This window comes from Muscardinus avellanarius (genome assembly GCF_963383645.1).
Source record: "Muscardinus avellanarius genome assembly, chromosome: 16".
In the NCBI taxonomy this organism is placed as follows: Eukaryota; Metazoa; Chordata; class Mammalia; order Rodentia; family Gliridae; genus Muscardinus; species Muscardinus avellanarius.
The window spans coordinates 48,646,572-48,671,408 of record NC_137802.1 but is presented as its reverse complement, the minus strand read 5'-3'; the positions used below and the strand labels follow the sequence as shown (position 1 = coordinate 48,671,408).

Sequence of the window (24,837 nt, the reverse complement as noted above, 5' to 3'; positions counted from 1 at the left end):
CGCACGCTTGTAATCCCCGTGCTTGGGAGGTAGAGACAGGAGGATCGCACAGGTTCGAAGCCAGCTTCTCTGGCTTAAGAGATCCTGTTTCCAAATAAAAATATTAAAAAATGGGTGTCTGGGAGTGTAGCCCGGAGGTAGAACGGTTTCCTTCTACCAGTACTGTGGAAGCAGAGGAGACTCAGTTTGATCTCACCCGACACTACCCTGTAACTGAATCCCTCTTCCTGTTTCGAGCAGTAAATATAAGTTTTACCTGGCTCCTCTAAGAATGACTACACTACTCCCAGCAGGAAGGAGACTACCCCTTTTCCCAACAAGGCTTATCTCTACCTAAAACTCCTGTGTGGTATCCCCTCCCCTAACACCTCCTAACCGCGAATTCTGCTTCTGTAACCCGCCTGCCTTCCCCTTATAAGCCCCCTAACCCGGCCAGTTGGCACGCCCCTCAGGTCTGATTTTAGACTGAGGGCTCCGCCACTGGCCAGCTAATAAAGGCTTCAATTGGCACATTTCCCTTGGACTCTCGAGTTTCTCATTTCTCACAAACTCTGCATACAACAGTACCACCAAAAAATAAAAAATAAATAAAGAATGAAAAGTAGGACTGGGGGTGTAGCTTGGAGGTAGAATGCTCCTGGGTTTCATCCCTAGTACTGTAAAAAAAAACAAAACAAAACAAAAAAACATAAAAAACAGTATAAAGGGAAGCTGGGTGTGGTGGCGCAAACTTGTAATACTAGTACTTAGGAGACTGAGACAGGAAGATCACAGTTAGCAGACAGCCTCAGCTACTTAGTGAGGCCTCCCCTGGGTTCCATCCCCAGAACAGGAAAAAAAAAAAAAAAAGCAGTATAAGGAATTTTTATTTGTTTTTGCTTTGTGGTTCTGGGACTTGAACTCAGGGGCATCATACCACCAAGCTACACCCCTAGTTAGACCTGTTTTATTTTGAAAGAGTTACAGGCATGCACCACTGGGCCCAGCTTAGATATTTTATTTATTTATTTATTTATTTATTTTTTATTTTTTGGTGGTACTAGGAATGGAACCCAGGGGCTTTCTACCTCCGGGCTATCTTCCCAGACATATTTTATATTTTATTTTGAAACAGGGTCTCACTAAGTTGCTGAGAGCCTCAATAAGTAGCTGAGGCTGGCTTCAAACCCGTGCAATCCTCCTGTCTCAGCCTCCCAAGCGCGGGGATTACAAGCGTGCGCCACCACGCCCAGCTTAGATATTTTATTTAAATGAAATAATTTTTAAGTGCTGAAATCTTATTATTTAAATGTATGAAGCCAGGCACAATGGCACATGCTTATAATCTCAATACTTGGAAGGCTGACATAGGAGGATAACAGATTGGAAGTCAGCCTTGATTATTGGTGAGGCACTACTGCAACTTAGTGAGACCTTATTTCAAAATAAGAAATAAAAATGGGTTGAAGGTATAACTCAGAGTTAGAATACCTCTGGGTTCTATCCCCAGCACCAAAAATAAAACCAAAATTCAAAACAAATAAATATACAAAAATAAGCTGGATGTGGTGACACATGCTTGTAATCCCAGTACTTCAGAGGCTGAGGCAGGAGGATTGTAGGTTCAAAGCCAGCCTTGGCAACTTAGACCCTGTTTCCAAATAAGAAGTAAATAAAGCCAAGTGTGGTGGCACACACTTGTAATCCCAGTATTTGGGAGTCTGAGACAGGAGGATAGCAGGTTCAAGGCCAGCCTCAGCTACTTAGTGAGGCCCTTTGCAACTCAGTGAGACCCTGTTTCAAAATAAAGAATAAAATAGCTGGGTGTAGTGGCACACGCTTGTAATCCCCACACTTGGGAGGCTGAGACAGGAGGATTGCACAGGTTCGAAGCCAGCCTCAGCTACTGAGTGAGGCTCTCAGCAACTCAGTGAGACCCTGTTTCCAAATAAAATATAAAAAAAAGGTCTGGGAGTATAGCCCGGAGGTAGAAAGCCTCTGGGTTCCACCCCTAGTACCACACACACACACAAAAAAAAGGACATTATTTGGTCTGTTTCATAGAAAAGTATTTTATCACCTAATATGACAAACCTCTTACAATAGACTAGGAAATGCATATCAGTGCATTTGGGCATAATCTCTCTAAAAGATTTAGAGTTTTACTATATATATCAAAACATACATCCAATCATGGTTCAGTTTTTTGGGTTTTTTGGGTGGTACTGTGGATGGAACCAGAGGCATTCTACCACTGAACTATACCCCCAGCCCTATTCTTTATTCTTTGTTTTGAAACAGGGTCTCACTGAGTTGCAGAGGTCCTCACTAAGTAGCTGAGGCTGTCTGCAAACCATGATCCTCCTGTCTCAGCCTCCCAAATGCTGGGTTTACAAGCATGCGCCATCACACCTAGCTCTCTAGGGTTCAGTTCTGTGCTCAAGAGAATACAAACTGTTCTCCTGTAGTCACTTTTTTCCATATGGTATTTGCATTAAACTGTGGTTAGCAGCTTCCCAGATGATCTTTCTGCCATACATCTCACCAATCCCCAAACTGTTCTGTGTACTAATTCAAAGGATTTTTTCCCCTTAAAACATTATATTCAGATGGACATGGTGGAACAAACCTGTAATCCCAGTACTTGAGAGGTTGAGGCAGGAAAATCACAGGTTTGAGACCAGCTTCAGCAACTTAGTGAGATTCTTGGCAAGCTGGCAACCTAGTGAGACCCTGTTTCAAAACAATAAAATAAAATAAAATAGGCTGGGGAGCACACATGTAATCGCAGTACTTGGAATCTGAGACATGAGGATCACAGGCTCACAGCCAGCTTCAGTTACTTAGTGAGGCCCTCTGCAATTTAGTGAGACCTTGTTTCAAAATAAAGAATAAAAAATAGGGCTGTGGATATGGTTTGGAGATAGAATGCCCCTGGGTTCAGTCGCCCATGCCTCAAAAAAGCAAACAAAACAGACTGGAGATATATCTGAGATATACAATGCCCCTGGGTAACACACACACACACACACACACACACACACACACACACACACACGCACGCGCGCATTTCATCAAGATAATCTTGCCTGGTTGAGTGTTGGCACATGCCCATATCCTAGTATTTGGGAGGCTGAAACTGCAGGATCACAGCACAGCAATTTAGTGAAGCTCTCTGCAATTTAGTTAGACTCTGTTTCAAATAAATACATAAATAAAAACGGGGCTGAGGCTATAGTTCAGAGGCAGAATGCCCCAATGCCCCTGGGATCAACACTCAAACACACACACACACACACACACACACACACACACACACACACACACAATCTTTTTTGCTTAAAAATTTCTCATTGAGCTGAGCATGGTGGCGCACACTTGTAATCCCAACATTTGAGAGTTTGAGATAGAAGGATCATGGTTTGCGGACAGCCTCAGCTACTTAGTAAGGCCCTTTGCAACTCAGTGAGACTGTTTCAAAATTAAAAAGACTAAAAAATAGGGCTGGGGGTGTAGCTCAGAGGTAGAATGCCCCTGGGTTCCATCCCCAGTACTGGAAAAAAAAAATTCTCATTGGCTCTCAGTTTTAGCAAACTAAGGTTCAAGGTTCATAGCTGGTATTTAGGATTCTCCCAACGATGCAATTTTACTTTCTACTCCTTTTTTTTCTGTTTTCTTATTTCACATTTCTTTTATAAGCATTTTTATCATTCCCAAATTTTCCGTTATATGATATAGTATTCATTTAGTCACTTAAACATTCATATATATTTATGTATCTTTTTTGTTGTTGTTGTTATTGGTACTGGAGGTAGAACCCAGAGGCTTTCTACCTCCAGGCTATACTCCCAGATCTTTTTTATATTTTATTTGGAAACAGGGTCTCACTAAGTTGCTGAAAGCCTCACTAAGTAGCTGAGGCTGGCTTCGAACCTGTGCGATCCTCCTGTCTCAGCCTCCCAAGCGTGGGGATTACGCCCAGCACTATCTTTTTCTTTTGCAATACTAAGGATTGAACCCAGGGCCATTCTACCTCTGAGCTATACCCCCAGTCCTATTTTATTCTTTATTTTAAACCAGAGTCTCAATAAGTTGCAAAGGGCCTCACTAAGTAACAGGCTGTCAGTGAACCTGCGATTTTCCTGTCTCAGCCTCCCAAGTACTGGGATTACAAGTGTCAGCCACCACCCCCATCTCATTTATACATATTCATTCTCATTCATATTCATTCATTTTCATATTCTCTTCTCTCTCTCTCTCTCTCTCTCTCTCTCTCTCTCTCTCTCTCTCTCTCTCTCTCTCTCTCTCTCTCTCGTCTGTCTCTCCCCCCTCCCTCTCCTTTTCTTCCTCCCTCCCTCCCTTTCTCTGGTACTGGGAATTGAATCCATGGGCATTCTACCTCCAAGCTACATATCCAGCCCTTTTCAAACAAGGCTTTGCTCTAAATTGCTGAGGCTGTCCTGAAATCTGTGATCATCCTATCTCAGCCTCAGAAGTACTGAGATTACAGGCTTGCACCAAGATATCTGGCTCATTTGTACATATTCTGAATTATTATTAATTTTATAACATCTGTACCTTATTCACTTAAATTGTGAGCTCCTGAGGACAGAATCTACTTCATGTTTCTTTTATAATCACCTATATAATATAGTGCTAGTCAGAATATATGATGATTATGCTTTTTTGTGTTTGTGATACTGGGGATGGAACCCAGGGGCATTCTACCTCCTATTTTTTTATTTTTTGTATTGAAACTGGGTCTCACTGAGTTGCAAAGGGCCTCACAAGTAGCTGAGGCTGGCCGCGAACTGGATCCTCTGTTCTCAGCCTCTCGAATGCTGGGATTACAAACATGCGCCACCATGCCTGGCTTGATTATGCTTATTTCCATTAAATTTGAATGTCAAATTATTGTACAGAGTCACTGAAAAGGAAAGACTAACAGTTGTTCTCTTTACAGGTTTCCTGTTTTAAATTCAATGGCTGTGCAGCTCCTATGCAATGTTTAGGATTAGCATGTTATGGCATGTTTTTACAGGTATATTTTTAATAAAAGAAAAAAGAATACTTTTTGAACTGTCAACAATCAGAGTATAGAATCTATCCTTCCATAGGTTAACAAATAAAATTATAAATATTTGAGAATGTAGGTCAGGCGTGGTGATGCATGTTTGTAATCCTAGAGTTTGGGCTGCTGAGACAGGAGGATCGCACCCGTTCAAAGCCAGCCTCAGTTACTGAATGAGGCTCTCAGCAACTTAGTAAGATCCTGTTTCCAAATAAAGTATAAAATAGGTCTGGGAGTATAGCCCTGGAGGTAGAAAAGCCCCTGGTTCTACCCCCAGTACCACACACACACACACACACACACACACACACACACACACACACAGATTGAGAATGTATTAATCTGATTGTGTATTTGTCATCTCAGATTTTCTTCTTCCATTTCTAACTGGTTAAAAAAATTTACTATTAAGGCAAGGTGTGGTGATGCACACTTGTAATCCCAGTGCTGGGAGTCTGAGACAGGAAGATCGCACAGGTTCAAAGCCAGCCTCAGCTACTTAGTAAGGTTCTCAGCAATTTAGTGAGACCCTGTTTCCAAATAAAATATAAAAAGAGGTCTGGAAGTATAGCCCAGAGGTAGTAAAGCCCCTGGGTTCCACCTCCAGTATCAAAAAAAAATGAAAAAAAGGAAAAATTTACTATTTAATTTACCATTTATTTGCTCCAGTCAGTTATGCAAACTAGAAATATGAAGACAGCCTCAGCTACTTATTGAGGTCCTCTACAACTTAGTGAGAACCTGTTCCAAAATGAAGAATAAAAAATAGAGCAAGGGGTGTAGCTCAGAGGTAAAATGCCCCTGGTTTCCATCCCCAAACCCACACACACACACAAAAAAAAAAACCTAGAAATATTATAGAATGATACACACACACACACACACGCACACACACACACACACACACACGGTAAGTTTAAACTCTTGGGCTAGTTATTTAAGGTGCAATTTTAGAAATCCACTATGATTTCAAGAAAATGTTTACTAACCTTTTATTGTAAACAAAGAAGATAGAAGACATAACCAAGCAGGGCCTTTGTAATTTCAGTACATGGGAAGCTAGGACAGAAAGATCATAGGGTTGAGGACAGCCTCAGTTTGAGGACAGCCTCAGCAACTTAGCAAAACCTATTTCAAAGTAAAAATAAAAAGGGCTGGAGCCGGGCATGGTGGCGCACGCTTGTAATCCCTGCGCTTGGGAGGCTGAGACAGGAGGATCGCACAGGTTCGAAGCCAGCCTCAGCTACTTAGTGAAGCTCTCAGCAACTTAGTGAGACCCTGTATCCAAATAAAGTATAAAATAGGTCTGGGAGGCCGGGCGTGGTGGCGCACGCTTGTAATCCCCGCGCTTGGGAGGCAGAGACAGGAGGATCACGCAGGTTCGAAGCTAGCCGCGCGCGCTGGCTTAGGAGACCCTGTTTCCAAATAAAAATGTAAAAATAGGTCTGGGAGTGTAGCCTGGAGATAGAAGGGCTTCCAGGAACCCCAGTACCACCACCAAAAAAAAAAAAAAAATAGGTCTGGGAGTATAGCCTGGAGGTAGAAAGCCTCTGGGTTCCACCCCAGTACCACTAAAAATAAATAAATAAAAATAAATAAATAAATAAAAAGGTCTGGGACTGTAGCTCAGAGATAGAATGCCCATGGGTTTAATCCCCAGTACCAAATAATATATGAATATATATCTATATATTTATATGCAACTTATTTATCTATTTATTTATTTATTTTTGTGGTGCTGGGAATTAAACCCAGGGGCATTCTACCTCCAAGCTATACCCCCAACCCTATTTGTTGTCTTTTTTTATTTTTTTATTTTAGTTCCTTTTTATTTTTTATATATTTTTATTAGTGCATTGTATGTATACATCATAATGGGGTAAAAAACTTGTGTAGACATAAATGCACACATCACCCAGTCAGCCCCCACCCAGCCCCCACCCCACTCCCTCCCCATCCCTCCCTCCCATGCTTGGCTTAGTGGTTGACTATGATATGAATTAGTACATCGTGCACTTTAAAGAGTTTCCCTCCCCCCTCCCATCTCCACAGTTAGGTTGCCTTATTTGCTCCTCTATAGGATCTCCTTTTTCACCTGGATTTCCTCCTATGACCCCTTTCACCCCAGTTTTCACATATTAGGGAAAGCATCCAATTCCTTACTTTTTGTGACTGACTAATCTCGCTTAGCATAATGTCCTCAAGATCCATCCATTTCCCTGAAAATGCTGTAATTGTGTTTTTTTTAATGGCTGAGTACAATTCCATTGTGTACATAAGCCACAGTTCTGTCATCCATTCATCTTTTGATGGACATCTTGGCTGGTTGCATAGTTTGACTATGGTGAATTGTGCAGCTATGAACATAGATACACATGCATTAGTTTGGTAGTTTAGTTTCCTTTCTTTTGGGTAGATACCCAGAAGTGGTATTGCTGAATCAAATAGTAGATTTATTCCCATTCTTCTGAGGATTCTCCATACTGTTTTCTAAAGTGGTTGCACTAATTTGCAGTCCCACCAACAAAGTTTTAGAGTTCCCACTTCTCCGCACCCTCGCCAGCATTTGTTGTTGTTTGTGTTTTGAATGATTGCCATTCTAGTTGGAGTTAGGTGAAGTCTCAGGGTGGTTTTGATTTGCATCTCTCTGATTGCCAGTGATGTTGAGCATTTTTTCATGCATTTATTGGCCATTTGAATTTCTTCTTTTGTGAAGTGTCTATTTAGTTTGCTTGCCCATTTTTTGATTAGATGATTTTTTTTAGTGTTGAGTTTCTTGAGTTCTCTATATATTCTAGATATTAGTCCTCTATCAGAGGAGTAGGTGGCAAAAATCTTCTCCCATTCTATTGGCTCTCGATTGAGGTTCTTGACAGTTTCCTTTGCTGAACAGAAGCTCTTCAGTTTCATGCAATCCCACGTATTGATTCGCCTTTTAGTTTGTTGTGCCTTTGGGGTCTTGTTGAGAAAGCTTTTATCTGTGCATATGTGTTGCAGTGTTGGACCTATACCCTCTTCACGGAGCCTTAATGTCTCTGGTCTAATTTCCAAGTCTTTGATCTATCTTGAACTGACTCTTGTGCAGGATGAGAAAGTGGGATTAATTTCCATTTTATGCATATGATTAACCAGTTTTGCCAACACCATTTGTTGAAGAAGGTATCTTTTTTCCAGTGTATGTTTTTGGCCCCTTTGTCAAAAATCAATTGGCTGTAGTGAGGCCCTCTGCAACTCAGTGAGACCCGGTTTCAAAATAAAGAATAAAAAGTAGGGCAGGGGGTGTAGCTCGGGGGTCAAGTGCCCCTGGGTTCCATTCCCAGACCTGCAAAAAAAAAAAAAAAAAAAAGAAAAAAAAAAGAAAAAAAGAAATCAATTGGCTGAAAGTATGTGAACTTGTTTCTGGGTCTTCTATTCTGCTCCATTGGTCTGTGTGTCTGTTTTTGTGCCAGTACCATGCTGTTTTTTTATTACAATGGCTTTGTAGTATAGTTTAAAGTCAGATATTGAGCAGGGCGTGGTGGTGCACACTTGTAATCCCCACGCTTGGGAGGCGGAGACAGGAGGATCACACAGGTTGGAAGCCAGCTGCGCTGGCTTAAGAGACCCTGTTTCTAAATTTTAAAAAAGTATAAAAATAGGTCTGGGAGTATAGCCCAGAGGTAGAAGGGTTTCCAGGAACCCCAGTACCACAAAAAAAAAAAAAAAAAAAAAAAGTCAGGTATTGTGATTCCTCCTGTATGGTTTTTGTTGCTGAGGACTACTTTGGCTATTCTGGGCTTTTTGTTATTCCAAATAAACTTAAGGACTGATTTTTCTATGTCTGTGAGGAATGATCTTGGTAGTTTAATGGGCATTGCATTGAATCTATAGATCACTTTTGGAAGGATGGCCATTTTAATTATATTTATTCTGCTTATTCATGAACATGGCAGATCTTTCCATCTTCTAAGATCTTCTTCGATTATTTATTTATTTATTATTTATTTTTGCAGGTCTGGGGATGGAACTCAGGGGCATTCAACCTCCGAGCTACACCCCCTGCCCTATTTTTTATTCTTTATTTTGAAACCGGGTTTCACTGAGTTGCAGAGGGCCTCACTAAGTAGCTGAGGCTGTCTGCGAACCGCGATCCTCTGGTCTCAGCCTCCCGAATGCTGGGATTACAAGCATGCGCCACCACGCTCGGCTTTTTTATTTTTGAAACAGGGTCTCACTGAATTATGAAGGGCCTTGCTAAATAGCTGAGGCTGACCACGAACCCAGATCCTCCTGCCTCAGCCTCCCAAGTACTAGGATTACAAGTGTGTATCATCACGCCCAGCTATATTATGGAATTAAATAATAACAACTGTAGGAAGTAGACATTGCACCTGAGAGAATGGACACAACAGGTCTTGAACCTCTGATCCTGCTGTGCCAGGCAAGTACTGAGATAGTATGATCCAGAACACCAGGCTTGAATATTAATGTTCTCTATGTGTGGGGTACTGCTGATTGCACCCAGGCTCTACCTCTACCTCTACCCCTAGCCCAGTTTTTTGTTTTTATTTTGAAATGGGGTTTCAATAGATTAATGAGAGTCTCGCTACTTCCTGAGGCTGTCCTGGAACCTGTGATCCTCCTGTCTCAGCCTTCCAAATTCTGGGATTACAGTCATACATCACCACACCCAGCAATATTAATTTTTAAACTACTTAAATAGCTGGGCATGGTGGCACATGCTTATAATCCCCACGCTTGGGAGGCTGAGACAGGAGGATTGCACAGGCTCGAAGCCAGCCTCAGCTGCTTAGTGAGGCTCTCAGCAACTTAGTGAGACCCTGTTTCCAAATAAAATATAAAAAAGGTCTGGGAGTATAGCCCGGAGGTAGAAAGCCTCTGGGTTCCACCCCCAGTACCACCACCAAAAAAAAAAAAAAAAAAACCTACTTTAATACAATTATTTTAAGAATAATTTGTTATTAAACCTTTCAAAGTCTAATTATAGTTTTATAACATTGAATCTTCTTTTCATACATGCTTGACTATGTATTTTAGTATTTTCAAAGATGGTTACTGAATTTTGACCTACCAAAAGTTTTTTGGAGCCAGCCATGGTGGTGTACACTTGTAATCCCCGTGCTTGGGAGGCTGAGACAGGAGGATCACACAGGTTCAAAGCCAGCCTCAGCTACTGAGTGAGGCTCTCAGCGACTTAGTGAGACCCTGTTTCCAAATAAAATATAAAATAGGTCTGGGAGTATAGCTCAGAGGTAGGAAGCCCTGGGTTCCACTTCCAGTACCACCAAACATCCACACACAAAAAAAGTTTTTTGGTTGTTCACATCCAAAAATCATAAATAAATAAATAAATAAATAAATAAATAAATACATACATACATACATACTTAAAATTTCACATTAATATGAGATTATAACTTGTAAGCAATATCATAAATGACAGCTAGAGGGGGCCAAAGGGGTGCTACGATCATCTTCATACTAAGCCACAGTTTAATGACGTGTCAGATGTCTAAAGCTGAGTTCTAGGGTTTTGGCTTCACTTTATTCTCTTCATATTGTCAAAGTTCAGTATTCAGAAGCATTTTAAAGTTTTCTGAAAATAATACTTTCTTTTCAACCAAAAAGAAACTGGACTTTGGAAGACTTCTAAGTTTGAGCTATGTAAATTACTTATAAAAAGCTCCATAGTGGATAAATTACACATCACCTTGGTCATATGCTAGAAATAGGGGGCACTGACATATGTTTTGATTTGATGGTCTGAACACATGCAATATTTCCTCTATTTTATTTTCCTTAGACCTTAACTGCAGGTTGGGATGAACTGGAGTGCCATCGTGTTTTTAACTTCTTATGTGAGTTGACTAGTCTCTCCCGCAAGATGCAAACTATCGTTTGTAGCAAACCAGGTAAAAAAAAAAAAAAAAAAAAAAAAAACCTACAATTCAAAGATAATACTATACAGGTACTAAAATGGGGGGGGGGTAGCAGAGTTCAAAGGTATATTCAAAAATAAATTATGAGTCAGATGTGGTGGCACACACCTGTGATCCCTGTACTTGGGAGGCTGAAACAGAAGGATCACAAGTTTGAGGACAGCCTTAGCTGTAGTGAGACTCTCATCAACCTATCATGACCCTGTTTCCAAATAAGAAGTAAAATCAGACTAGCGGTGTAGTTCACAGATATAATGCTTCTGGGTTCTATCCCTAGTACCACCCCCCCAAAAAAAAAATTTATGAGCTGGGCTAATGGCACATGCCTATAATCCCAGCACTTGGGAGGCTGAGACAGAAGGATCACAGATCAAACTAGCAAGACTTTCAGCACTTGGTGAGACCTCATTTCAATTTTAAAAAATAAAATAGGGCTGGGGGTGTAGTTCAAGAGGTAGAACATCCCTTGTTTCAATCCCCAGTACCACATTAAAAAAAATTTTTTTATTTGTTTTGTTTTGTTTTGTTTTTGGTGGTACTGGGGTTCCTGGAAGCCCTTCTACCTCTGGGCTACACTCCAAGACCTATCTTATATTTTATTTGGAAACAGGGTCTCTTAAGCCAGCAAGGCTGGCTTAGAACCTGCGGGATCCTCCTGTCTCCACCTCCCAAGCACAGGGATTATAAGCGTGCGCCACCATGCCCGGCTTTATTATTTATTTGGAAACAAGGTCTCACTGAGTTGCAAAGAGCCTCACTAAGTAGCTGAGGCTGTCCTTGAACCACGATCCTCCTGTCTCAGCCTCCCAAATGCTGGGATTACAAGCATGCGCCACCAAGTCCAGCCAGTCTAGTGTTTCCTTTCTTTCTTCCTTTCTTTCTTTCTTTCTTTCTTTCTTTTCTTTTTTCTTTTTTTTTTTTTTTTTTTGGTGGTACTTGGGGTTCCTGGAAACCCTTCTACTTCCAGGCTACACTCCCAGACCTATTTTATACTTTTTTTTTTTTTTTTTAATTTGGAAACAAGTCTCTTAAGCCAGCACAGCTGGCTCTGAACCTACGTGATCCTCCTGTCTCCACCTCCCAAGTGGGGCGTTTACAAGCATGCGCCACCATGCCCAGCAATCTAGTGTTTCTTAAGCCTTTTTTTCTTTTCTTTTCTTCTCATTTTTTTTTTGATACTAGTGATTAAACCCAGAGCATTCTACCTTTGAGCTACACACCCCCAACCCCTATTTTTTATTCTTTATTTTGAAACAGGGTCTCACTAAGTTTCAGTAACTCACTAAGTAGCTGAGTCTGGCCGCCAACCTGCAATCTTCCTGTCTCAGCCTCCCTAGTTACTAGGATTACAGCAAGCACGTGACACCACACCAGGCTCTTATTTTATTTTTTGAAACAGTCTCACTAAGCTACTGCTACTGGCATTGAACCTGCAATCCTCCTATCTCAATTTTGGAACTCAGGGGCATTGTACCTCTGAGCTATACCACCAGCCCTATTTTTTAGTTTTTTTTGTTTGTTTGTTTGTTTTGTTGTTGTTGTTGTTGTTGTTGTTGTTGTTTTTGGTGGTACTGGGGTTCCTGGAAACCCTTCTACCTCTGGGCTATACTCCCAGACACCTATTTTTTTATATTTTTATTTGGAAATAGGGTCTCTTAAGCCAGCAAGGCTGGCTTTGAACCTGTGCGATCCTCCTGTCTCCGCCTCCCAAGTGCTCGTAAGCCTGTACCACCACGCCTGGAAGAGTCTTGCTAAACCTGGTGTGGTGGCCCAGGTTTGTAATCCCAGAATTCAAGAGGCTGAGATAGGAGAACTGTTGTTCACAGACAGCCTCAGCTTCTTAGTAAGGCCCTTTGCAACTCAGTGAAACCTTGTTTCAAAATAAAGAATAAAAAATAGGGCTGGGAGCTGGGCATGGTGGTGCAAGTTTGTAATCCCCATGCTTGGGAGGTGGAGACAGGAGGATGGCCCAGGTTCAAAGCCAGACATGCCGGCTTAAGAGACCCTGTTTCCAAATTTAAAAAAGTATAAAAATAGGTCTGGGAGCACAGCCCAGGGGTAGAAGGGTTTCCAGGAACCCCAGTACCACAAAAAAAAAAAAAAATAATAATAATAATAATAATAATAATAATAATAATAAGGCTGGGAGTGTAGCTTGGAAGTAGAATGCCTCTAGGTTCCATCCCCAGTACCACAAAAAAATTAAAAATAAATAAGAAATTAAGCCACCTGTGGTGGCTCATGCTTGTAATTCCCAGCATTTGGGAGGCTGAGACAGGAGGATCCGGTTTTACAACCAACTTCAGCTACTTATTGAGGCCCTTTGCAACTTAGTGAGACCCTATTTAAAAAAAAAAAAAATAGGACTTGGGTGTAGTTCGGAGGTAGAATGCCCCTGGGTTTCATCCCCAGTACCAAAAAAAACAAAAACAAAAACAAAAACAAAAAAAAACTATAAGAGCCAGGTGTAGTAGCACACACTTGTAATCTCAGCTCTTAGGAGGCTGAGAGCAGGAGGATCGCAGGTTCATGGCCAGCTACAACAACTTGTGAGGCCCTTCATAATTTAGTGAGACCCTGTTTCAAATAAAGAATAGCCGGGTGTGATGGTGCATGCTTGTAACCCCAATATTTGGGAAGCTGAGACAAGAGGATTGTGGTTCATGGAAAACCTCAGCTACTTAGTGAGACCCTTTGCAACTCAGTGAGACCCCGTTTAAAAGTAAAAGAATAAAAAATAGGACTGGGGTGTACCTCGGTGGCAGAATTCCCCTGGGTTCCATCCCTGGTATTGCAAAATAAGTAAATAAATTAATTAAAGAACAAAAAGTTGGGTTGGGATGTAGCTCAGAAGCAGAATGTCCCTGTGTTCAATCCCAATACTACCAATTAATTAATTAATTAAGGCTGGGGCTATAGCACAGAGGTAGAATGCTACATATAGTGGCATATATTGATAGATATGCATATATATCCATATACATGAACTATTCACATGAGAGAATATATGAATGAATGAATGAAAGAATATGATTAAGCAACTAGATCATGTGATTGTAAAGGTTCAACAAGTTAAAAAACTGTAACAAGTTCAAAAACTAGGTATAGTGGCGCATGCTTGCAATCCCAGCATTTGGTAAGCTGAGACATGAGGATCATGGTTCATGGACAACCTCAGCTACTTAGTGAGACCCTTTGCAACTCAGTGAGACCCTGTTTCAAAATAAAGAATAAAAAATAGGGCTGGGTAGCTTGGAGGTAGAATGACCCTAGATTTCATCCCCAGTACCATAAATAAGTAAGTAAATAAATAAATAGCCGGGCATGGTGGCGCATACTTGTAATCCCAGCATTCGGGAGGCTGAGACCAGAGGATCGCGGTTCGCAGACAGCCTCAGCTACTACTTAGTGAGGCCCTCTGCAACTCAGTGAGACCCTGTTTCAAAATAAAGAATAAAAAATAGGGCAGGGGGTGTATCTTGGAGGTCGAATACTCCTGGGTTCCATCCCCAGACCCGCAAATAAATACATACATACATACATACATACATACTTAAAGCTCAAGATATAGCTGATGATATAATGGAGGTATAGCTCAGAGGTGGATGGGCTAGGTTCAATTCTCAGTACTTGGGTGGCTGAGACAGGATCATGGCAAGTTCAAGACCAGTCTCAGCAACTTAGTGAGATCCTGTTTCAAAAAAACAAAAATATAAGACAACTGTGGTGGCACATGCTTGTAATCCCAGCATTTGGGAGACTGAGACACAGTTTGTGGCCTTAGCTACTTAGTGAAGCTCTTTGCAACTCAATGAGACCCTGTTTCAAAATTAAGAAGAAAAAATAATAGGGTTGGGGGTGTAGCTCAGAGGTAGAATTTCCCTGAGATCCATCCATCCATCCATCCATCCATCCATCCATCCATCCATCCATTCATCCATCCATCTATCTATCTAGGCATTGTGGCACACACCTGTAATCCCAGTACTTGGAATGTTAAGACAGGAGGATTGCAGGTTTGAAGACATCCTCAGCAATTTAGTGAGGTGTTCAGCAATTTAGCAAGACCCATCTCCAAGTGAAAAATAAAAAAGGGCTGAGAAGCCGGGCATGGTGGGGCACACTTGTAATCCCAGCATTTGGGAGGCTGAGACAGGAGGATCTGGGTTCTCGGCCAGCCTCAGCTACATAATGAGAGGCCCTTGCAACTCAGTGAGACCCTGTCTCAAAATAAGGAATAAAAAAATGGAGTTGGGGGTGTAGCTCGGAGTTAGCCCCTGGGTCCAATCCCCAGTACCGGAAAAAAAAAAAAAAAAAAGGCCTCAGAGTATAGCTCAGATATACAGTACCTCTGGGTTCAAGCCACATTACCACAATAAATAAATCAATAAATAAGGCTGGGGGTGTAGTTTGGAAATAGAATGGCCCCTGGGTTCAATCCCCACCGCCCCCCAAAAATGTGAACTGGATATGGTGGCATATGGATATAATCTCAGTATTTGGAAGGCTCAGACAGAAGAATTATAGGTTTGAAGAGAGCCTTAGTAACTTAGTGAGACCAGTTCAAAAATAAATAAATAAAAAGGGCTAGGGCTGTAGCTTGGAGGTAGACCACACCTGGGTTCAATCCTCAGTACCATATACACAAAGAAAATTTACATTGCCCCTCACTTTTTGGTTCCAATCTACATTGATTGATTGATTGATTGATTGATTGATTGATTTTTTTTGTGTGGTACTGGGAGTGGAACCCAGGGGCTTTCTACCTCCGGGCTATACTCCCAGACCTATTTTCTATTTTATTTGGAAACAGGGTCTCACTAAGTTGCTGAGAGCCTCACTAAGTAGCTGAGGCTGGCTTTGAACCTGTGTGATCCTCCTGTCTCAGCCTCCCAAGTGCGGGGATTACAAGCATGTGCCACCACGCCTGGCTAATTGATTGATTTTGAGGCACTGGGGATTGAATCCAGGGCATTCTACCTCCAAACCACAATCCCCAGCCCTATTTTTTTCTTTTTTTCTTTTTTTCTTTTTTTTTTTTTTGCAGGTCTGGGGATGGAACGCCAGGGGCATTCGACCTCCAGGCTACACCCCCTGCCCTATTTTCTATTCTTTATTTTGAAACCAGGTCTCACTGAGCTGCAGAGGGCCTCACTAAGTAGCTGAGGCTGTCCACGAACCGCGATCCTTCAGTCTCAGCCTCCCGAATGCTGGGATTACAAGCGTGCGCCACCACGACCAGCTTTTTTTTTATTCTTTATTTTGAAACAGGGTCTCACTGTGTTTGTTGCAAAGGGCCTCACTAAGTAGTTGAGGCTGTCTGCGAACCGCAGTCTTCCTGTCTCAGCCTCACAAATGCTGAGATTACAAGCATGTGCCACCACGTCCGGCTTTTTCTTTTTTATTTATTTATTTATTTATTTTTGCGTGTCTGGGGCTGGAACCCAGAGGCATTTGACCTCCGAGCTACACCCCCTGCCCAATTTTTTATTCTTTATTTTGAAACCGGGTCTCACTGAGTCGCGGAGGGCCTAAGTAGCTGAGGCTGTCCACGAACCGTGATCCTCCGATCTCAGCCTCCTGAATGCTGGGATCACAAGCGTGCACCACCATGCCCGGCTTATTTTTTATTTTTGAAACAAGGTCTCACTAAGTTGCAGAGGGCCTCACTTAAGTTGTTAAGGCTGGCTGTGAACCTGGGATCCTCCTTTCTCAGCTTCCCAAGTACTGGAATTATAGGCATACACCATCACACCTGGCTTACTTATTCAAATTTATGGTCCAATTTTTTATATTGACTTGACATAAGCATATTGCTTTCTCTAACTCTGTCTCAAACACTCTTTATACTATTGTATCTCAGTACCTTTTATTCATTCAGTTTCATTTTCCTGAAATACCATCACTCTCTATAAGACTCAGTTCACCTCACCTCCTCAATAAAGTTTTTCCTGATCTCCCCAGGCCTGTAATAATCTTTCTCCTCTAAACATGAGACTTGGATTATTTGGCCTGACACACCAGAGGTGCTTACTATGTATGGCTTTAGATCATTAGTAAACTTTTTGCTGTGTTAAGGGTCAAATCCAGGACCTCGAACATGCTAGGCAAGTGCTCTGCCACAGAGTTACATCTCCAGCTCTAGAGTTTCCATTTACAGTTGTTTTATCTACATGTGAATGGAATATAAACTGTAAAATGGTGTAGCTGCCTTGGAAAACACGTTGGCTTTCCCTCAAAAAGCTAAACATAGACTCTCACACGAGCCAATAAATCCACTCCTAGATAGGTTTGTAATGGAACTGAAACCAGAGGATTTGCTCAGATACTCATATACTAATGTTCATTTCAGCATTATTCACAAAAGCTAAAAGGTAGAAAACTTAAGTGTTTATCAATAGATCAATGGATGAACAAAATGTGATATATGCTACCATAGAGATGAACCTTGAAAACATTATGATAAGTGGAAGAAGTCAGGAGCAAAAAGACAAATATCGCATGATTTTATGTACATGATGTACCTAGAGCAGACAAAGTAGATTGGACAAAAGCAGACAAAAGCAGAAAGTAGATTGGAGGTTACCAAGAGAGGGAGCAGGAGGTGTGGATAGTTTCGGGGAGGAATGGGAGGTTATTGCTTAATTGTTACAGAATTTGTATTTAGGGTGATAAAAAAAAAAAGTCTTGGAAATAGATAGTGATGATTGTTCAAGAACATTGTGAATGTAATTGATGTTCCAGACTTACATGTTTTTAAAAAATGGCTCAAATGACAGATTACATATATTTACCACTCTTGCTAAATTGCTGAGGGCCTCACTTAATTGCTGAGATGGACCTTGAACCTGTAGTTCTCCTGTCTCAGCCTCCCAAGTACTGAGATTGCAGGCACGTGCCACCCCACTCCAACTACACAGTTTTTATGTTTGTTTTTTGTTTTTGTAGAACTGGGGATTGAACCCAGGGGCATTCTACCTCTGAGCTACCCCACAGCCTATTTTTTATTCTTTATTTTGAAGCAGGGTCTCACTGAATTGTGGAGGACTTCACTGAGTAGCTGAAGTTGGCTGCAAACCTGTGATCTTCCTGTCTCAGCCTCCCAAGTACTGAGATTACAAGTATACGCTGCCACACCTGGCTCCAACTACACAGTTCCAACTACACAGTTTAAAAAAATTAGCCGGACGTGGTGGCACACGCTTGTAATCCCCGTGCTTGGGAGGCTGAGACAGGAGGATCACACAGGTTCAAAACCAGCCTCAGCTACTTAGTGAGGCTCTCAGCAACTTAGTGAGACCCTGTTTCCAAATTCAAAAAATATAAAATAGGTCTGGGAGTATAGCCCGGAGGTAGAAAGCCCCTGGGTTCCACCCCCAGTACCACCAAAAAATTTTTTTTTAATTAAAAAAAATTAATAATGTAGCCAGGCGTGGTGGCGCACGCTTGTAATCCCCACACTTGGGAGGTGGAGACAGGAGGATTGCGCAGCTTCGAAGCCAGCCGTGCTGGTGTAAAAGACCCTGTTTCAAAAATATAAAATAGGTCTGGGAGTGTAGCCCGGAGGTAGAAGGGCTTCCAGGAACCCCAGTACCACCAAAAAATAATAATAATAATAATAATGTAGCTGGGCGTGGTGGCGCACACTTGTAATCCTAGTATTTGGGAGGCTGAGAAAGAAAACGTACAGTACAAGGACAGCCTCAGCTACTACATAGGCCCTCTGCGACTCAGTGAGACCCTGTTTCAAAATAAAGAATAAAAAATAGAGCTGGGAGTGTAGCTTAGAGGTAGAATGCCCATGGGTTCCATCCCCAGCCAGGTATCATGGTACATGCTTGTAATTCAGTACTTGGTAGGCTAAGACAGGAGGATCACAAGTTTGCAGCAGTCTCAGCAACCTGGTGAGACCCTCCGCAACTTAGACCCTATTTCAAAATAGAAAATAAAAAAGAGGGCTAGGGGTGTAGCTCAGAGTAGACTGCCCCTGGGTTATATCCCCAGTACCATACACACAATAATAATAATAATGTGAAGCTGGGCAGGGTGGTGCATGCCTATAATCTCAGTACATGGAAAGCTTAGATAAGAGGATTACAGATTTGAGACCAACCTCAGCAATTTAGTGAGACTATCAGCAACCTAGAATAACCATGTTTTTTCTGGGCGTGGTGGCGCACGCTTGTAATCCCCGTGCTTGGGAGGCTGAGACAGGAGGCTCTCACAGGTTCAAAGCCAGCCTCAGCTACTTAGTGAGGCTCTCAGCAACTTAGTGAGACCCTGTTTCCAAATAAAATAGAAAATAGTTCTGGGAGTATAGCCCGGAGGTAGAAAGCCCTTGGGTTTCACTCCCAGTACCACACCACACACACACACACACACACACACACACACACACACACACAGAATGACCTTGTTTTAAAACAAAAAATAAAGCCGGGTGTGGTGGTGTATGCTTGTAATCCCTGCGCTTGGGAGGCTGAGACAGGAGGATCGCATAGGTTCGAAGCCAGCCTCAGCTGGTTTAAGAGACCCTGTTTCCAAATAAAATATAAAAAATAGGTCTGTAAATGTAGCCCAGAGGTAGAAGGCTCCTGGGTTCCATCCCCAGTACTACCAAAATAAAATAAAATAAAATAAAATAAAATAAAATAAAATAAAATAAAAAGAGTTAGGGGTATAGCTTTGGAGGTAGAGTGCCCCTGGGTTGGGTGTAACTTGGGTTTAAACTCTAGTACCACACACAAAAAAAAAATTAATAATGCTCCTGGATTCAAACTTCAGTACCACACACAACAAAAATTAATAATGCCAAAAAAATTCACTTTCTAAACTTGGTGTGGTGGCGCACATTTGTAATCCCAGTGCTTGGGAGGCTGAGACAGGAGGATCTCAGGTTCACAGCCAGCTTCAGCTTCTTAGTGAGGCCCTCTGCAACTTAGTGAGACCTTGTTTCAAAATAAAGAATGGAATGTAGGGCTGGGAGTGTAGCTCAGAGGTAGGCTGCCCCTGGGTTCAATCCCCAGTACCACAACAAAACAAAACAAAAAGCTTTCTTTTATTTTTTTGGTGCTAGGGATTGAACCCAAGGCTTCATGAATACTAAGCACATGCTCCACTATTGAACTACATCTCCAGCTTATATTGTACACCTTAACTATATTTATTTATTTACTTTTGTGGAATTAAATTCGGGGCATTCTACCTCTGAGCTACGTCCACAGCCCTTTTTATTTTTTATTTTGAAACAGAGTCTCACTAAATTGTTAAGGGCCTCCCTAAGTTGCTGAGGCTATCAAACCTGCAGTCCTCCTTTCTCAACTTCTCAAGTACTAGAATACAGGTATACCCATCACACACAACTCAAATTGCACACTTTATTTATTATTACTTTGTGATATTGAGGATTGAACCCATGGGCATTCTACCTTTGAGATATACCCCAGCCCTGTTTTTTTTTTTTTTAATTTTTATTTTGAAACAGGTCTTGCTAGGTTGATGAAAGTCACTATTTGCTGAGTCTGTCCTTGAACCTGTGATCTTCCTGTCTCATCCTCCCAAGTACTGTGATTATAAGCATGCACCACCATGCTCAACTTCAAATTGTACACTTTAATTAGGGAATTGAAAATCAGACCTGGGACACATGCTTATAATCCCAGTATTTAGGACAGAATTGTAGATTCTTTGTACAGGAGAATTGTAGGTTTGAGGCCAGCCTCAGCAACTTAGTACAACCGTGTTTCAAAATAAAAAAATAAGCCACGCGTGCTGGCGCACACTTGTAATCCCAGCATTTGGGGATTACAGGAGGATCGCAGTTCGCTGACAGACTCAACTACTTAGTGAGGTCCTTTGCAAATCAGTGAGATCCTGTTTCAAAATAAAGAATAAAAAATAGGGTTAGATCTGGGCATAGTGGAGCATGCTTGTAACCCCAGAGCTTGGGAGGCTGAGACAGGAGGATCGCACAGGTTCGAAGCCAGCCTCAGCCACTGAGTGAAGACCTCAGCAATTTAGTGAGACCCTGTTTCCAAATAAAGTATAAAATGAGTCTGAGAGCATAGCCTGGAGGTAGAAAGCCCCTGGGTTCCACCTCCAGTACCCCCCACACACACACACAAATAGGGTTGGAGGTATAGCTCGGAGGTAGAACATCCCTGGGTTCAATTTCCAGTTACCAAGAGGGGGAAAATTAAAGATATATGGAGGAATTGATCCAGACATGGGAGTGCACTCCTATAATCCCAGTAAATGGGAGGATGAGGCAGGAAGATTACAAATTCAAGGCCAGCCTCAGCAATTTTTGAGATCCTGTTTCAAAAATAAAAAAGGCTGCCAGGCGTTGTGGTACATGCTTGTAATCCCCAGGCTTGGGAGGCTGAGACAGGAGGATCGCACAGGTTCGAAGCCAGCCTCAGCTACTTAGTGAGGCTTTCAGCAACTTAGTGAGACCCTGTTTCCAAATAAAATATAAAATAGGTCTGGGAGTATGGAGGTAGAAGGCCCCTAGATTTCATCCCCAGCACCACACACACAAAAATAAATAAATAAATAAAATTAAAATAAAAAGGCTGAGGTGTTGCTCAGAGGTAAAATGCTCTTAAGGTATTGCTCAGAGGTAAAATGCCCTTGAGTTCAACCCCCAGTACCACCAAAAAAAGGGCCTTTTAAGAATAGATAATCTTGCCGGGCGTGGTGGTGCACGCTTGTAATCCCCGCGCTTGGGAGGTTGAGACAGGAGGATCTCGCAGGTTCGAAGCCAGCCTCATCTACTTAGTGAGGCTCTCAGCAACTTAGTGAGACCCTGTCTCCAAATAAAGTATAAAATAGGTCTGGGAGTATAGTTCGGAGGTAGAAAGCCTCTGGGTTCCACCCCCAGTACCACCCAAAAAAAAAAAAAAAAAGAATAGATAATCTTGCCGGGCATGGTGGCGCATGCTTATAATCCCAGCATTTGGGAAACTGAGACAGGAGGATCGTGGTTTGCAGACAGCCTCAGCTCCTTAGTGAGGCCTTCTACAACTTACTGAGACCTTGTTTCAAAGTAAAGAATAAAAAAATAGAGCTGGGGGTGTAGCTCAGAGGTAGAATGCCCCTAGGTTCCATCCCCAGTACTGAAAATTTTAAAAAGTAGATAATCTCTTTTTCTTTCAGTACTAAGTATTGAACCCAAGGGAACTCTACCATTGAGCCACATCCCCAACAATTTATGATTATTATTTTTTGAGACAGGATGTCTCTAAATTCCCAGGATGGCCTCAAACTTGAAATACTACAGCTAGGCATGGTGGCATACACTTGTAATCCCAATATTTGGGAGGCTGAGACAGGAGGATCGCAGGTTCATAGCTAGCCTCAGCTACTTAGGGAGGCCCTGAGCAATTTAGCAAGACCCTGTTTCAAAATAAAAACTAAAGCTGAGTATGGTGGCGCACGCTTGTAATCCAGCATTTGGAAGGCTGACACAGGAGAATCGCAGTTCACAGGCAGCCTCAGCTACTTAGTGAGGCCCTTTGCAACTCAAAGACCCTGTTTCAAAAAAAAGAATAAAAAATAGGACTGGGGGTGTAGTTTGGAGGTAGAATGCCCCTGGGTTCCATCCCCAGTATCACAAAAAAAAAAAAAAAATATATATATATATATATAAAATAAAATAGGTATGAGTGTGTACTCAGAGATAAAATGCCCCTGGGTTCAATATCCCCAGTAGTGCTAAAACAAAAATGAAAACCTTGCAACACTTCTGCCAGTCATTTGGATTGAAGGCATGTGCCACCATGCCTGGCAAGAACAGATAATCTCCTGGTGATTTCTTATTTACTCAGTTTATGAGCCCTCTCTCCCTCCCTCTCCCCCCCATCCATATATATATATATATATATATATATATATATATATATATTTTTTTTTTTTTTTTTTTTGCATTACTGGGAATGGAACCCAGGGGCAGTCTACCTCTGAGCTACACACCCCCTGCCCTATTTTTTTTTTAATATTTATTTTGAAGCAGGATCTCATTGAGTTGCAAAGGGCCCTCACTAAGTAGCTGAAACTGTCCATGAACCCAGATCCTCCTGTCTCAGCCTCCCGAATGCTGGGATTACAAGTGTGTGCCACCACGCCCAGCTTTTTATTCTTTATTTTGAAACAGGGTCTCACTGAGTTGCAGAGGGCCTCGCTAAGTAGCTGAAGCTGTCCACGAACTCAGCCCCTCCTGTCTCAGCCTCCCTAATGCAGTATGATCACTGTCTTAACCACATGGTTCACATGTTGCTGTGATCATGATCCAATGTGCGATCCCACTGCTGCTATTCGATCCGCCTCTTTAAAAAAGGGTTTACAATTCTTTTGCTTCTTAGGAAGTGCCAGAAAACTGGAGTTAAGGATTAGACTGTTCTGTAGGAATGTCCTGCTTGATCACTGGACACATCGAAGTGATTCTGCCTTTTGGTTGACCCGAATATTGAAGCCATGGCCAATGGTGAATCAAGCAAGATTACTCTATGTCATCTTTGGGCCAACATCTCCTCAGGATGGTAAGCATTCATTTTCCAGGTTAATTAACTGGCTAATTACTTGCACTTTAGGAAGCCTATCTATCCTTTTGCAGCTGCTCATTTTCACCATTTCTAATGATTAAACTGTGTTCATGATTTCATAGTTGTATACTGCATTAACTTGTGCATAACCTAAGCTTCAAGGCAGAAATAATTCTGTTATAGGCCACCAACAAAATATTTCTGTCCTCCCTGGTTTACCAGAAATAGTTGCTTTTCAGTTTTGTTTGTTTTCTGTACTGGGGATTGAACCCCGGGGGCATTCTACCACTAAGCTATACTACCCGTTCTATTTTTTATTCTTTATTTTGAAAGGGCCACACTAAGTAGCTGAGACTGGCAACAAACCTATGATTCTCCTGTCTCAGCCTCCCAAGACTAGGATTACAAGTGTCACCATACCTGGCTACTTTTCAATTTCAAATATTATCTTAACTCAAGGTTATGTCTTCTGTTGGAAGGGACTAATAGTGCAGTTTTCTGCCTCTAATTTTTGCTTAAATATTGAAATCATCATGCATTTCTTTAGTCTACATTGACTTATATCAGGAGGTAACCTGTTTAAAGTATGTTGAGTAAACCAGGCATGGTGATACATGTCTGTAATCCCAGTACTTGGGAGGTGGAGACAGGAGGATCGCGATTCGTGTCCAGACTCAGCTACTTAGCAAGGCCTTCCTCAACTTAGTGAGACCCTCTTTCAAAATAAAGAAGAAAAAATAGGGCTGGGAGTGTAGCTCAGAGGCAGATGCCTCAGGGTTCAATCCCCAGTACCACAAAATAAATAAATAAGCCGGGCGTGGTGGTGCACACTTGTAATCTCAGCACTTGGGAGGCCAAGACAGGAGGATCTCACAGGTTCGAAGCCAGATTCAGCTACTTAGTGTGGCTCTCAGCAACTTAGTGAAACCCTGTTTCCAAATAAAGTATAAAATAGGTCTGGGAGTATAGCCTGTAGGTAGAAAAGCCCCTGGGTTTCACCCCCCAGTACCACAAAAATAAATAAATAAATGAATAAATAAATAAAATTAGGCTGGAGTATATCTTGTAGGTAGAATGCTCCTGGATTGAATCCCCAGAACCAGTAAGTAAGTAAGTAAGTAAATAAATAAGTAAATAAATAGATAAATAAATGAATAAAGTTAGTTGAATAGGAGCAGTGAATCAATCTAGGATTAAAATTTTGTTATGTAAACCAGGCGTGGTGGCGCATGCTTGTAATCCCTGCACTTGGGAGGCAGAGACAGGAGGATCGCACAAGTTCTAAGCCAGCCTCGCTGGTTTAAGA

At 41.8% G+C, this 24,837-nt stretch overlaps 1 protein-coding gene across 1 annotated transcript in view; it reads left to right on the top strand.

Moving 5' to 3' along the window:
• FBXO47 (F-box protein 47) overlaps positions 1-24,837 on the top strand; it is a gene marked incomplete at its 3' end in the record, with an annotated part of 44,115 nt that overhangs the window by 11,352 nt on the left and 7,926 nt on the right. The window contains exons 3-6 of the mRNA XM_080714051.1: positions 4,943-5,020; positions 10,854-10,962; positions 23,352-23,528; positions 24,079-24,101. Coding sequence (XP_080570177.1) covers positions 4,943-5,020; positions 10,854-10,962; positions 23,352-23,528; positions 24,079-24,101 — 387 coding nt within the window. The remainder of the gene's footprint in view (positions 1-4,942; positions 5,021-10,853; positions 10,963-23,351; positions 23,529-24,078; positions 24,102-24,837) is intronic.